Here is a 14,924-nt window from a genome sequence, read left to right on the forward strand (position 1 = left end):
CTTGAAAACACTATGCTAATTGAAATAAGGCAGACACAGAAGGACAAACAGTCCACTTATACGAGCTACCTGGAATAGGAAAATTCATAGAGACAAAAAACAGAATGGAGGTTCCCAGGGTTGGGAGAAGGGAGAAAGAGGGAGTTCTTGTTTAGTGGGTAACAGAACTTATGTTGGGGATGATGAAAAGTATCATCATCTATACTGGATATAGACAGTGGTGATGGGTACAAAGCATTGTGAATGTAATTGACGCTACTGCATCGTACACTTACACATGGTCAAAATGATAAATATTATATTTTGGACAATTTTTTAAAATAATAAAAATTTTACTTAAAAGAAAAAAAAAAAAAAAAAGAGCTAGCCCACTGAGTCACTGAGTGGGTCTCCCAGAGTGGGAGGAGAGGAGCCTGCACCAAGGACCATGGTGACCAACTGACCACCAGGGGGCGGGTTTTGCTTTCTTAGGACTAAAAATGGAATCTGCCAACATGTTTTCATGGGTTTGCTTCTTTGTTTTTCAATTGTATTTAATTTATTTTTTTATACAGCAGGTTCTTATTAGTTATCCATTTAATACATATTAGTGTATACATGTCAATCCCAGTCTCCCAATTCATCCCACCACCACCCCAGCCCCTGGCACTTTCCCTCCTTGGTGTCCATATGTTTGTTCTCTACATCTGTGTCTCTATTTCTGCCCTGCAAACCAGTTCATCTGTACCATTTTTCTAGGTTCCACATATATGCATTAATATACGATATTTGTTTTTCTCTTTCTGACTTACTTCACTTTGTATGACAGTCTCTAGATCCATTCACGTCTCTACAAATGACCCAATTTCGTTCCTTTTTATGGCTGAGTAATATTCCATTGTATGTATGTATCACATCTTCTTTATCCATTCGTCTGTCAATGGGCACTTAGGTTGCTTCCATGACCTGGCTATTGTAAATAGTGCTGCAATGAACATTGGGGTGCATGTGTCTTTTTGAATTATGGCTTTCTCAGGGTATATGCCCAGTAGTGGGATTGCTGGGTCATATGGTAATTCTATTTTTAGTTTTTTAAGGAACCTCCATACTGTTCTCCATAGTGGCTGTATCAATTTACATTCCCACCAACAGTGCAAGAGGATTCCATGGGTTTGTTTTTGATGATGGAATTTTTGTTTTTCCTTTTACACACACACACACACACACACACACACACACACACACACACACACACACACACTGTCCAAGGAGACTGACAAACAGGCCTGGGAGGAAGAATCAAGGAGAGGCTCCCACAGAGCTGGTCTCTGACCCCACTGGCCCTCCTGTGCCAGGCCTGTACCTGTCTTGCAGGGGCCTGGGCAGGTTACTCTGCCCCAAAGCCCTCCACAGCTCAGCAAAACTTTGCTCATGCCCATGCTGGGAACCCAGGGCCTGGCACAGAGCAGGAGGAGGGGCAGCAAAGATAGAATGGCTGGACAGTCAGGTAGACAGACCAGTGGGTGGGTGAAGGGGAGGCCCAGCAAGCAGGAAAGGCAGTGGTTTGTCCCAACCTCCTCGACCAGCCCGGGCTCGGAGACACCACGTGCCGAACAAGGCCTCTAGGGAGGGCTCAGCAACTTGGATCTTTGGAAGAGAACCATTGACCTGAATATGGTTGCTGGCTCTGCCCCCGGCTACCTGCAGGACACCTGCCTGGACCTCCATCTTCCCAGGTAGAAGCGGGAGTACCTATTCCTCTCTATGTGGGCCGGTTGTGGGGACCTGACACCAGGTACCCAGAGGCCCTGCAGTCCAGGCCTCCACCACACCTGGCGTAGGTTCAGCTGGCTGTGCTCTGGGCGCCGGGCTCTGAGCTCGTTGTGTGTGTTTGCACCTGCCCCTCACCTCTCTGTGCCTGGAGCCCCAGCGAGAGGAACACCCGCACAGAGCCCACGAGCAGTTCCGCCCCAGCCTGGCCGCCCGCCCGCCCGCCCGCCACTGGCACCTACTTGGCGTAGGCCTTCTCCACCAGGGCACACCAGAACTCATTGCGGGAGCTGGAGTGGCAGTAGATGAGTTGGTTGTTGACTGTGGGAAGCCGGTCATCGATGACCACGTCCACCCACTCCCCGAAGCGCCAGAAATGGAAGTGAAAGATGCCCACGTAGGTGTTGGGCTTCTCGGGGTCCCACTCCTGCTCCTTCCAGTCTGGGATGACCTGGATGGGGAGGGGGACAGGATGGGGACACACGGAGGGTCACAGCTGGCTTCCCGAGGAAATGGGGGTGCGTGCCTCCAGGGAATCAGATGGAAAGGAATACTGGGTTCAATTCCCATCTCTGCCATGAACCAGTATGGGACTTGGGCAAATCCTTCTCATCTCCGGGCCTCAGTTTCCCCATCTCTGAAGGGGTTGGAGGCCCCCTGAGGCTCCTCCCAGCTCTGTCATTCTAAGATTCTATGAGCTTCCCCTTCCCTTCCTCATGCCTCCACCTGCATCCTCCCCCTCAGAAATATAGCACATCCATCCAAGTTCCTGCCTGGTCAATGGACCACCGTGCCCCCTGTCCTGCCTGAGCCATAAGCTGGCAGTCATGTTGGCCTCCCCACTTTCCCTCTCTCCATCCAATCTGAGCTCCTACATTCTGCTAAAATGCATCTCCTCCTCTCCAGCCCCCCGGCACCACCCTGGCCCGGTCCCCCATCTCCTTGCCCCGGGACACTAACAGCAACAGCAACCACATCTGCCCGTGCCCCACACAGCAGCACAGTGATCTTTCTGATCAGGTCCCCTGGAAAATAAAATCCAAACCCTTAATATGCTCTGTCCCCAGGCTCATGTCTCTACCCTCACCCACCCCAGCCTCCACCTACTGCGCCCTGCTCCAGGCTCTTTCTCTGGTCAGGAACTCTGCACCTGCTCTTCCTGCAGCTGACTCTCACTTGTCCTTTAGGGCCTACCCTCCTCCTCCAGGAAGCCCTCCTTGACTCCTCAGACTAGGCCAGGACTCTTGTCCATCCATCTCACGGCCCCTGGCACTTCTCCTCTGAGACACTTTCCCCAGTTATAATTACACAAGTGTGTGACATTGTGTTCAGTGCTGATACTGTCACTGGAATGTCAACTCTCTTAGGGCAGAGACACGTCAGTCTTGGTCACTGCTATCCACCCAGCACCTAGTCCAGGGCCTGGCTCAGAGAGGATCTTTAATAAACATGTGTTAACTGAATGAATAAATTCATAGGCATCCACTGGGACTCTTAATAAAATTGATTATTTGTGGAGCATCTTGGAAATGTCAGATACCAAGCCTGTGACTGCCATGGGTTATCTCAGTTCAATTCACACAACCACCCCATGAAATTACTAATATATCCATCCTTACTTTACAGATGAGAACATGAAGGCTCAGAGAGGGCAAGTAACTTGTCCAGGGTCACATAGCTAGGAAATATACACATTCTTTGGAGGCAGGCAGACCTGGGTTTGAAGCCAGGATTCAAACGCAGGTCTGTCTGCCTCCAAATAATGAGTTCTTTATCAGTGTGGACCACTCTGCACCCAGCCCCACACTGGCACTGAGAACCCAGATGATTCAGACATGGTCCCCACCCTCGGGAGGCTCCCAGTCTGGTGGGAGAGGCAGGCACACAGGCAAGTGCTCGGGCTGACACGGGGTACGTGCAGGGCCGTGGAGAGAAGGGAGTGCTGGGCCTGACCCTGGAGGACAAGCAGCGGCTTCTGAGCAGGTGTCCTGAGAGCTGGCGGTGGGCATCTCCCCAGCAGACTAGGACAAACAGACGCAATGTGGGGCAGCAGGAGGTGGTGAGGCAGGGGAAAAACCCTCACCCTGCTGAGTCAGGGAGACCTGCTGGTCCTTTCGGGCAAGGACCCAGAGGAGCCAAACCCCAACAAGACCATAAGAACCATCTTCTAGAAGAAAATCACTCCCAGGTATGGGGGTGGGCACGCAGGCAATCTGGCTGAGGAGCCAGAGATGTATCAGGAGGCTGTAAATCCCAAGGTCCGGAGCAGCCTGAGCACAGAGACTTCAGCCAAAAGCCATTCCCAACCCCCACCCTCATTAAGGATGCTTTTGTTTACACACCTCTAACCATCAACAGGGATGCTGGCAAAGAGAAATGCCCCCTAGTGGGACATTCGGGACCAAGACAATGAAAATGATAAGCACAGTGAGAGGCGCTACAGCCACTAATGGAGCCCAGCTAAGTGCCGTAGGGCCTGAACCCTCAGGGCTGTCTTCTGAGGCAGTAGGGCAGGAAGTCGCTTCAAAAGGCCACCCACAGGCACCAGTGAGGGAGGCAGGATTCACACTCAGGGCTTCAGAGCCTGACACAGAGTCTAGAACCCAGCAAGGGCTGATTACTAGCTGGTCCCTTTTCAGTCAACTCTGTGTCCTTTCTCAGTGAAAACTCCCAGGCCGGCCTCTGCCCTGACCCCTGGCACGTTCCCTGACACTTGATTTCAGGACAGAAAAGTGTATCAGAAATAGGGTACAGGGACTTCCCTTGTGGCGCAGTGGTTAAGAATCCGCCTGCCAGGGCTTCCCTGGTGGCGCAGTGGTTGAGAATCTGCCTGCCAATGCAGGGGACACAGGTTCGCGCCCTGGTCTGGGAGGATCCCACATGCCGCGGAGCAACTAGACCCGTGAGCCACAACTACTAAGCCTGCGTGTCTGGAGCCTGTGCTCCGCAACAAGAGAGGCCACGATAGTGAGAGGCCTGCGCACCGCGATGAAGAGCGGCCCCCGCTTGCCGCAACTAGAGAAAGCCCTAGCACAGAAACGAAGACTCAACATAGCAATCAAGCAATCAATCAATCAATAAATTAAAAAAAAACAAAAAAACTTTGAAAAAAAAAAAGAATCCGCCTGCCAGTGCAGGGGACATAGGTTCGAGCCCTGGTCCAGGAAGATCGCACATGCCATGGAGCAACTAAGCCCGTGTGCCACAACTACTGAGCCTGCGCTCTAGAGCCCGAGAGCCACAACTATTGAGGCCATGTGCCACAACTACTGAAGCCACGCGCCTAGAGCCCGTGCTGCATAACAAGAGAAGCCACCGCAATGAGAAGCCCGCGCACCGCAACGAAGAGTAGCTCCAGCTCACAACAACTAGAGAAAGCCCGCGCGCAGCAGTGAAGACCCAACGCAGCCAAAAATAAATAAATAAATAAATTTATTTTGAAGAAAAAGGGGTACATGCAGGTGCACAGAGCAATGGAGAGTCAGAAGCTGGGAACACTGGCCTGGCCACTGCACCGTCCTCCACTCCTCCCTGGACTGCATGGGATGTGGAAGAAGGATGGAGGAGGGGGGAGGGAGGAAGAGGAGTCCTCGCAGGAGCTGGGAGGTACCAATGGGGCCACGGGAGGATCATTAGTCGAACCCAGGGCTTGGCTCTGAACCCTCTGTGACTCAAAAGGCAGCTAATGAGGCTCCAGGGCCTGTGATACAGAGTCAGCAATCTCCATGGGCCTCAATTTCCCTCCCACATCACAGCCCTTCAAGGAAGCCCTTCAAGGTAGCCCCAGGCCAGCCTTCTCACCCCTCTGCCCCTCTCTGCTGCCAGCCAGGGTACCAAGCGAGAGGACGGAGTCTGTCCAGGGAGGTGTGCTCCCATGGGCACACAAACCAAACACCTTCCACACCACATCCGGTCATGCCAGAAATCAAGGAAGCAACCAGAGGATTCAGGACCAATCTGAAGAGGCTCCCACTAGCCAAAGACGGGCCAATCTGAGCAGCAGTGAACGATAATGACGGTGATGAATGAAAACGCATCCAATATGTTCAAATCCATGAGACCATGATATTAACACAAACAAATAATTAGTCACTACTGGAGGGTGGCAGGGAATCAACTCACTTTTTTGAAACTGGAAATCGAAAGGAAAAAAAAAATCAAAGACTTATCCTGACTTTTCTATACAAACTGTGCCATAGAGTAACCAACAGCAGATGAAGGGAGGTTTTTATCTGGTGATGAATTCCATCTAAGAAGTGAGAAGAAATTAGAATATTAGACTCCTATTCTTTTTTTTAAAAAATATATTTATTTATTTATTTATGGCTGCGTTGGGTCTTCGTTGCTGTGTGTGCGGGCTTTCTCTAGTTGCAGCGAGCAGGGGCTACTCTTCATTGTGGCGCGTGGGCTTCTCATCGCGGTGGCTTCTCTTGTTGCAGAGCACAGGCTCTAGGAGCGTGGGCTTCAGTAGTTGCAGCACGGGGGCTCAGTAGTTGTGGCTCGTGGGCTCTAGAGTGCAGGCTCAGTAGTTGTGGCACACAGGCTTATTTGCTCCATGGCATGTGGGATCTTCCCGGACCAGGGCTTGAACCCGTGTCCCCTGCGTTGGCAGGCGGATTCTTAACTACTGCACCACCAGGGAGGGAAGTCCTAGACTCCTATTCTTTTGCAACCACTGACAAATAATGGATTTAGGCAATCATGGCTTCTAACATCGATTTAGGATCACCAATGGTTACTATGTCACAAAAAAGAGACAACCCGACATTATGTACCTCCTGAGTGAACTTCACCTATGAAGCAGTTGTGCAAAAAAATTGTGCCGCACCTTATAAAGCCTCCAGAGGTGAGTGCTACCTCACAGGAAACTCAGGGCACAGACAAATATTAATCAACACCATGAAAACGAAGCCTGCAAAATCCAGATGGTTGGAAACTCCACAGGACAAATGACTGGCTTCTTTAGCAACTAGATTGCAAGGAAAAAAAATGAAAAGATGAAGGGGAACCAACGGACTGCAGTAATAGACCTTTGTTTGGATCTGATTCAAACAAACTGTAAAATATACATATAAGCATTTGTGCCCCAGAGTGGAAACCAGAACATTTACTGGGTATTTGATGATATTAAGGAATTATTATAAAGTTATTTTAGTTATGTTACGATATTATGGTTCCAGGTTTTTGTTTTGAATGAGTCCTTATCGTTCAGAGATACATCCAGAAATATTTACAGATGAAATGACATGCTGCCTGGGGGGAGCGGGGTTGTAGAGGAAACAAGATCAACCACGAGTTGGCAGTTGTTGAGGTGGAGGGGTGGGTCCAAGGGCTCACTAGGCTGTCTCTCTCCTCTCGCGTGACTACAGTTGAAAAGCCCCATCGCCAAGGACACCAGCTCCCTGGCCCGGCATTCAAAGCCCTGCGGGCGGCTCTCAGCTTCACCCCTGAACACTGCCTCCCTCAGGCCCTATAGGAATCTACACCCCGTGATGCCTCAGGCCACCTCAGCTTGGCACGGGTGGCTCCCTCTGCCGGCCTCAGCCCAGTCCCCGTCCCTCCAGGGCCAGCTGAGCAGCAGCTTGCAGGGTCCTCCTGACCCCACCCTCCCCTTGGGCGCCGACCAGCAGCCCCTCCCCCAAGCTCCTGCTCAGATCCCCACCGCCCGGCACAGGGCCAGGGCCAGCTCCACAGCTGGCTGAGTCTCTCTGGGAGGAAAATCCCCAAATGCCGGCCGCAGCGAGGGCCTGGACAGCTGGTGAGCTTGTACACACTACTGGTGTGAAAGGAAAATAAAAATGGAGTCAGTTTTACTAAGACACCGCTCTGAAATGGAGCCGGGAGGCCACTGAGAAAGTGTGACTTCTGCACGTCATCGCCTGCATGAAATCTGAACTTTGACCACTTCTTCTCCTAATGCAGCCATCCAGAACGTTTGCCCAGTGTTTCAGAAACTCAAGATATTTATTGGATCCTTACCCTAAAATAACTCTTGACAGCCTTAAGGACAAATATTTCCTTTAACGACCTTATGGCTTTTGCCTTTACAAGCCCCTGACTTCCTCTTTCCTGGAACGCTCTTTTGGTTCTACCTGAATCTGTGTCTCCCCAGTTGCAATTCCTAAGACCTGCAAATAAAGCTCCTTGTTCTCTGTAGCCTTGATACTGATTGTTGTTTGATGCTGGACACCAATTTACCAACCTCGGTGTGTGGCTGGGACTTAAGCTTTGACTAGGCCACCTCTCGGAGCCTCAGTGTCCCCGCATCTACCTACCCTCCCTCCAAGGCTGTTGTGAGAACGAAGGTGGAGAACGGCCTCGGATGTACTGCATCAACTGTGGAGGGCTGTGCACACATGAGGGGTCGTCCCCGCTGGTGTGTGGAGTACATGGTGTGTGCAAACCTCGGAGAGAACTGGTCAACCTCCCTCCCAAGAGGAGAAAGGAAAACCTTAACAACAGTCCTCCGTGCAGATGGGAAAAACAGGCTTGAAGGGGCTGAGGCACCTCCTTGGGCTGACGGGGCAGTGAGGCAAGAACCCTGTGGGATTTGGAACCCCTCGTGCGCCCATTAACAGCCACCCACTGCAGAATCACCCAGAAACCTCAGAGTCCCACTGATGGGTGTGCCACAGTACCCCCTGGTGCCCCAGCACCTGGAGCACCCCCTGGCGCTCTCCCTCAGGGACTCCCACCCAGACCCAAGTGGCTGGGCTCAAATTCTGCTGGGACCCTGGGCAAGTGAGTGAATGCCCTGTGTGAGTGTGTGCACAGAAGCATGCATGTGTATGTGCAAGTGTGTGTGTGTGTGTCTGTCCGTGTGGCAGAGAGGGAACTTCCCACAGATTTCTGCCTGGGACCCCAGAGGGCCAGCCAGGAGCATTTCTAAACAAGGCCAGCAGGGCTGCAGGCTGAGGGGCTACAGTGGAGTTTCCTGTGTTACCCAAGCTGGGTGAGGTGAGCCACAGACCTCTCCAGATCCTCAGAACGAGAGGGTCCCTGGTTCTGAGCATCTGAAGTTTCTCAGTTCTCAGCTTCTGATTCCAAGAGTCTCAAATTCCCGAGTTTCAGACGCCATGGCTGGAAGAAGCCAGGAAGATTGGGCAATCCCCACCCCCAGCCCCTTGGGAGAAGAGCGCCTCCCAGCTCACCACCTGGAGTGTGGGGTGCTGACACACCTGCAGGGGGCCCCGGGATCCCTGTTCACAAGGAGTGAGCACAGCCAGACGCTCAGAGACCTGGGCGGCCCCTACGGCTAGGCTCACAGGCTAGACTGTGAGGGCTTAAGGTTCCCTCAGCTGGGCCCTTCCAAGCCTGGCAACGGTGAGGAGAATCCACTCCCGCATGACCACTCTCTCCGACCACAGAGCCAGGCCTGGACCCTGCCTATCCCTCCACCCCACACTGCCTGCTGCCCTAAGCACTGGCTGCTGTGTTGCCTCAGGCAACTCACTACACCTCTCTGAACCCTACACTCTTCCTTAGTAAATAGGTTCTCCTAACACCCTCCTCTCAGAATCATGGTGCAAAGTGAGACTCTGTGTCTACAGCGACTGGGAAAGTACAAGGAGGAAATCCAGAGAGGAAGCCCGTGTGCCTCTCAGGAAGCTCAGTGCTTCACCAGCTTTAAGTCATTTCATCTTCACAATGACCCGATGAGGAAAGAACCATTACTATTCCCACCGACAGATGAGGAAACAGGCTCAGAGAGGCTGCTCAGGGTCACACGGGTGCTGGCTGGCAGCAGCGCCAGGCTGGGTCCCTCACACTACCGTACACTGGCTCAGTGGGAGGCAGGAGCTCAGGAAATGGCAGGTCTCTCCGCTCAGTGGTTTCTCACGGGTTCCGTGGAAAGCAGGTCCTCATTTCCCATTCCCTGCACTCCCCCCGACCCAGTCTCAGGAGCAGAACCAGGCCTTCTACTGCTGTCCTCCGGGTGGGAAGCCTGGGTTCCCGTCTCTGTTCCCCCCACCCCCCCCAGAAGTATGTTCAGGAGTGGATGGAGGCTGGGGCTGGAGGGCTCTGGGGTGGAGGAAGACGGGGATGCAAGACCTGCCTGGGGGGGTGTTCCCAAGCAAAACCCCAAGAGCGGCCTCGGAAGCGGGGACTGCCCTTGTCTCGGGGGAGAAGCCGGCCTCACCCGGGTCTGAGCCCTCAGAAGGGATGGGGGCATCGGCCCTTCCCTTCCCAGGGGGCCAGGGTCATGGGGTCGAAGGTCCACAGACCCAGAGCTTGATCCACATGCACCCCATCGCCGGCCCCTCCACACCCTCTGTGACTTCGGGCCGGCAGCCTCCTCCCCGGGCCTCTGTTGTCACCGTCCACAAATTGAGTGAGGGTCGGGGTTAGGTGGGGCACTAAGATGACGTGGTGACATGGGTCTTCTCTGGTCAGTGGGGCAGGGCTGCAAGGGGCTTCACAGAACTAGGCTGTTCCCTTTAGAAAGTCTGAGGCTGGGAGAGGGTCAGGGGCTGCCTGAGGACATACAGCATGTTAGTGAAATCCGGGCACAGGCCTGATCCCACCCCACCCCTCAGCCACTCCCCTGTCCCGTCTGCCTCCTGCCCGGCCACCCTGCAAGGGAGGGAGACTCCAGATTGAGCACGGCTTCGTGGGTCCCCACCATCCCCTGTGGGCCCCAAGTGTCTCCCCGAGGCCTCAGCATGGCTTTCTCAATGCTCCCCATACAGAGGCTGGTCTGGGGGCCACTGGAGAAAAAACTGTCAGGGCTGTTGGTGCCTGGCTGGGTGTCAGGGGACCTGGTTTCAAACCCCATGCTGATGTCTGACCTTGAGCCAGTCACTGCCTGCTCTGGGCCTCACCCCTAAAAGCGGCAGGAGGAGGGGGCAGGGGTGTGGAGGGGGCCCAGGGAGGGGTGGCTCCTGGGAAGAGAAGGCACACCACGAGGCGGGGACACACAGGCTTTACTGGGGACACGCAGTGAGCACGGCAGAGGCACTCACACGCCTGCACAGAGCAGACGTGCTGGAGTGAGGTGGGGACAGAAGCAGTCTGCACCAAGAGGGTCCCCAGAGCTGCAGGGAGGGGTCAAGCAGAGAGGCAGAAGGACAGGGCCATCCACAGGGGTCTAGCCTCCAGGCTCCCCCGGAGTCGGCAGAGAAGCAGGCAGGAATCCAAGCACGTCCCGGAATAGACACCCGAGCTTCAAATTAGAAAGGACCATCGCTCACACCACAGCCAAATCTCCCACTGAAGAATAGACTCCAACTGCTTCTGCTTGCCTGCCTCCAAAGTGGGGGCCTGCCCTCCCGGCAGCCCTGGCCACTAGGGTTGGCTCTGACCCTCCATCTCTCAGTGCCTCTCTTCCCAGGGCCCTGCAGCCCCCCAACGGTTCTGCTTCACGAGGGAAATGTCATGGGCACGTCCCTAACAAAAAACAGGGCTGACCTGGAGACACGGTGTTGGGGGCACTTCCTGAGGTGCCCTTAGCTGATGCCAGGCCTCAGAGGGGCTCACTGGGCCTGTGCAGTGTGAAGGGGGCTTGGGGGTTGGAACTGAATCTGCTGGCAATTGTGCCTCAGTTTCCCTCTTTGTTTGGCGAGTGGGTTGTGCACTGTGACCTCTGAGGCCAGTGTCCCGCCGTCACACCACACTGCCACCTCCAGCCCACTTCTGACCATCATCCATCACATCTCCCCTCCAAGGCTGCCCCCGATTCCTACCCCTCAACCCCACCAAAGATGCCACACCAGGATGCCACACCTGCCTTCTCCGACCAGTTAGCCAGGAAAAGCCTGACATCCCAGGAGGGTACACCTCAGGCCCCAGAGATGTTACTGTCTCCAGCTCCAGGGCTCTGGACCCCCTCTATCCAGCTTCCCCCAGGCAGACGGAAACCTGTTTACTACACTGTTCCCCACTTCACTGCATGAACCTCAAAGTCTCCCGGCTCAGGAGCCTCCCCTCCCCAAGGTCATCCTGATCAAGCCCCTGCTAAGGGCCACCAGGGAACCAGCTAGGCAATTCAGACTTATTCACAGGGCAGGTATAGGATACAACCATATGAATATAGCATGCTCTCTCTCAATACATATGTATATGTATAGACAGATACATCTCTATGCAAAGTTTTTTAGATTTCTCCCTTCACTTCTCCCCTCCTAAAGTCATTCCCAGAAGAGCAAGAGCTGGCCTGCACAGCCTCCAGCGTGCCAGCCGCTCCCCACTGCCCAAATCAGCCCTCACAGCAACCCTGCCCAATGTCTTAAGAGCCCTGAGGTGTCGTGGGCACACACAAGGTGCCTGGATCAGCAGGCTGAGTGTTCACCTCCAGACACGGACACTGGGAAGGGGCGTCGTGGCCAGGAGGGCAGCAAATGCCTGTGTGCCAGACTCTCCAAGGAGGCTGCTTTGTCGTCTCCGGGCCCCTGTCTCCGGAGGAAGCCCAATGGCTGGTTCTTTAGAGTTGTCTTTCTCGGTCTGTGTCTGTCTCTGTCTTGGTCTCTCAGTCTCTCTCCCAACAATGGAGCAGAGAGAAGGCAATCTCCCGTGGCCTCTCCGTCTTCCCACACTAGCCCCGACCAGGTCTCCGTGGTCCACGGCAGAAGCAGCGGCAGCCAGGTCAGCTTCTAGACTACGGAGCCCTTGCATCTTCCTCCCGTAAGCAGGAGCGCCAGCACCAGGGAAAGGAGAGAAGGAAGGACGCAGGCTCAGGGGTCCTGGCCAAGCCAAGTACAGGCCAGCAGCTAGAAGAATGTCCCCAAAGACACACACGGGGGAAAGGGGTATGGGCAGGGGTCAGGCAGCTGGGCGAAAGGAGAGGGTAGCAGCGGGCAGCTGCCATCAGAGCTGGCTAAAGACCACGGAGGCCTTGAGGTTGGCAGGCTCGACACCCTCGCTGAAGGTGATGAGGAAGTACATGACCTTGTGGATCTTGGCCAGCTCGGACAGGCGCTCCCCAAACTCCAGGGCGTCGGCCTCATTCCAATCCATGGCTTCCGAGTCCTCCTTGCGCCAGAAGATGGCAGCGGGGTCCAGCAGCTGCCGCGTCATGAGGTTGGTGAGGTCGGGCGTCCAGATCTGGGAGGTGCCCGTGATGGTGACCTTGCCCGGCTTGTCCAGCACGACGTCCCAGCGCTCAAACTGCAGCCTCTGCTGCTGGATGAAGTCGATGCGGTACACGGACTCAGCCGGCTGCAGCAGCTTCTCGCCATCCTGGCGCTTCCTCCCGCGCCGCTTCAGGCTCTCCACGCGCAGCCGCATCTGCTTGGTCAGGTCCTCGTCCAGGACCAGGGGCATGTCGAGCTGGGTCGGCTTCGGCTCGTCCTCCGCCATGGCCCCCTTGCTGCTGCCGCCTCCACCGTCCAGGAGCCGAGTGGACTGGGGCCTCACGGCCAAGGCGAGAGGCCACCAAAGAGGGGCCCCGCCTCCGCTTTCGCCCCCCTCCTCGTCCCGCCCCTCTTTGCCACTGGCTCTCCCCAGCCCCACCCTGTCCTCAAAATGGGGTGTGCAGGAGGACGGGCGTCCCCGCAAGCCTCCTTCTCTACTCCTCGCAGAAGCGGTGACGGAGGCACTGCAGGCAGGCAGGAGGGTGGCACGCTCCTCAGGGACCAGCTGCTGTGGCAACCACGCTGGCTACCACGGATGGGCTGAGAGCCGGCTTGCTGTGAAGAGGGAGCACTGCTTACAGGCAGTAAGAGGGCAGGAGGCGGGGGGCAAGCGCTCACTGGAGACACATCAGGAGAGGTTGAAGACCCCCTGGCAGGAGTGTGGGAAATAAGGCCCAGAGGGGCCCACCGATTTGAGATTTGAAGTCACCTAAGCCAAACCTTGGCACTCTCCTTGACTCGGCCTCACCTGCACCCCTCCAGGCCCGATCAGCAAGGCCTGTGGATTAACCCTGGAAACACGCCTCCTCAGCCCCACTGCCAGGACCCCGGCCCAGCCACCATCATCTCTCACCTAGACCCATGTTCTCAAACTTCAGGGAGCATCAAAACCAGCTGCAGGACTTAAAACTCAGTTTGCTGGGCCCTACCCCAGAGTTTCTGTTTTAATCGGTCTCGGATGAGGCCTGAGAACTTGCATTTCTAACAACCTCCCAGGAGATGCTGATGGTCCAAGAGCTGTGTTTTGAGAATCACTGACCTGGATGATTCTTGCCTGCTGGCCCCGCCTCAACCCTGCACCACATGGCAACCACATGCCCAGGAAGCTCTTCTACTAAAATCCCACCACTTATTACCCCCGTATCGAGCCTCAGTTTCCCCCAGGAGACTTGAGGCCGTGGAAGAATCTGACAAACGTCTGTATCCCCAGTGCCTGAGGGGGAACCAGGAGCTCAGCTATTATACGTGGGCAAATGGAAGAAGTGTGAGTGTAACTGGGGGTGGGGGTGAGGGAGAGGGGAAGCTGCCATGACACTGCCACACACAGAAAAGAGGACAGAAGCACAGGCCAAAGCGTAATAACTGAAAACAATCTGAAGGGTCTAGTGGACCACAAGCCCAGTCAATTGCTAGATGGAAGCTAAGTAAGTCAGTGGGGTCTTGGGCTACACTAACAGCAAGAGGGTCACCAAAGGGGACCACGCACCCGATCCCGTTAAGACAACACCTCAAGCCCTTGGGTCAGTTCTGGGGGCTGCTGGCAGCAATTCGCCGATGGTATTTGAGAAAACCACAGAGCAAATGTTAAACTGCTCGTCCCTCACAGAACCTTTTACTTTGCGGCTGGAGCAGCAGAGGAGAGGGAAACAACGTGTCTGAGGAGTGACTGTTCGGGGAGCTTCTCTCTCCTTCATAAGGAGGAGCTATTTCCTTCACAGCACTAAATTTTGCTTTTTATTTGTACATTTGCTTAGTTTTTGTCTGTGATGTCTCCCCACCGAGAGGGCAGGGGCTGTGGCTGTCTGGTTCATCACTCTAGTCACCACCTAGAACAGGGCTGCCACACAGGAGGCCCTCAGAAATCCTGAATGAACGAATGACACTGACAAGAGAAGAGCTGATGTGATGGATCATGGGGCCTAAGGACAAGAACAAGAGGAAGATGGGCACGTGGGGAGAGAGTACACGGGCACTGACCGAAGTCAAAAGGTGGTTTAGAGACAACTATGCGTCGGGCACAGGAAGGAGGGAGATGGCTGGACGGTGAGGGTGATGGAACAGCAGAACCAAGCACTGGGCCAGGGTGACGAGGGCAGGGTGTCAGCC

General features: G+C 54.7%; 2 protein-coding genes across 2 annotated transcripts in view; both read right to left on the bottom strand.

Annotated features, from left to right (window-relative positions):
* The window catches only part of CAPN5 (calpain 5), a 53,609-nt gene that overhangs the window by 12,350 nt on the left and 26,335 nt on the right, over positions 1-14,924 (bottom strand). Inside the window, exon 4 of the mRNA XM_068555847.1 lies at positions 1,992-2,200. Within this exon, the coding sequence (XP_068411948.1) occupies positions 1,992-2,200 (209 nt within the window). The remainder of the gene's footprint in view (positions 1-1,991; positions 2,201-14,924) is intronic.
* On the bottom strand, positions 12,553-13,044 carry OMP (olfactory marker protein). The gene has a single exon (XM_068554081.1). The coding sequence runs from the start codon at positions 13,042-13,044 to the stop codon at positions 12,553-12,555; it is 492 nt and encodes a 163-aa protein (XP_068410182.1).

The sequence above is a fragment of the Eschrichtius robustus genome, chromosome 11 (assembly GCF_028021215.1).
Source record: "Eschrichtius robustus isolate mEscRob2 chromosome 11, mEscRob2.pri, whole genome shotgun sequence".
Lineage (NCBI taxonomy): Eukaryota > Metazoa > Chordata > Mammalia > Artiodactyla > Eschrichtiidae > Eschrichtius > Eschrichtius robustus.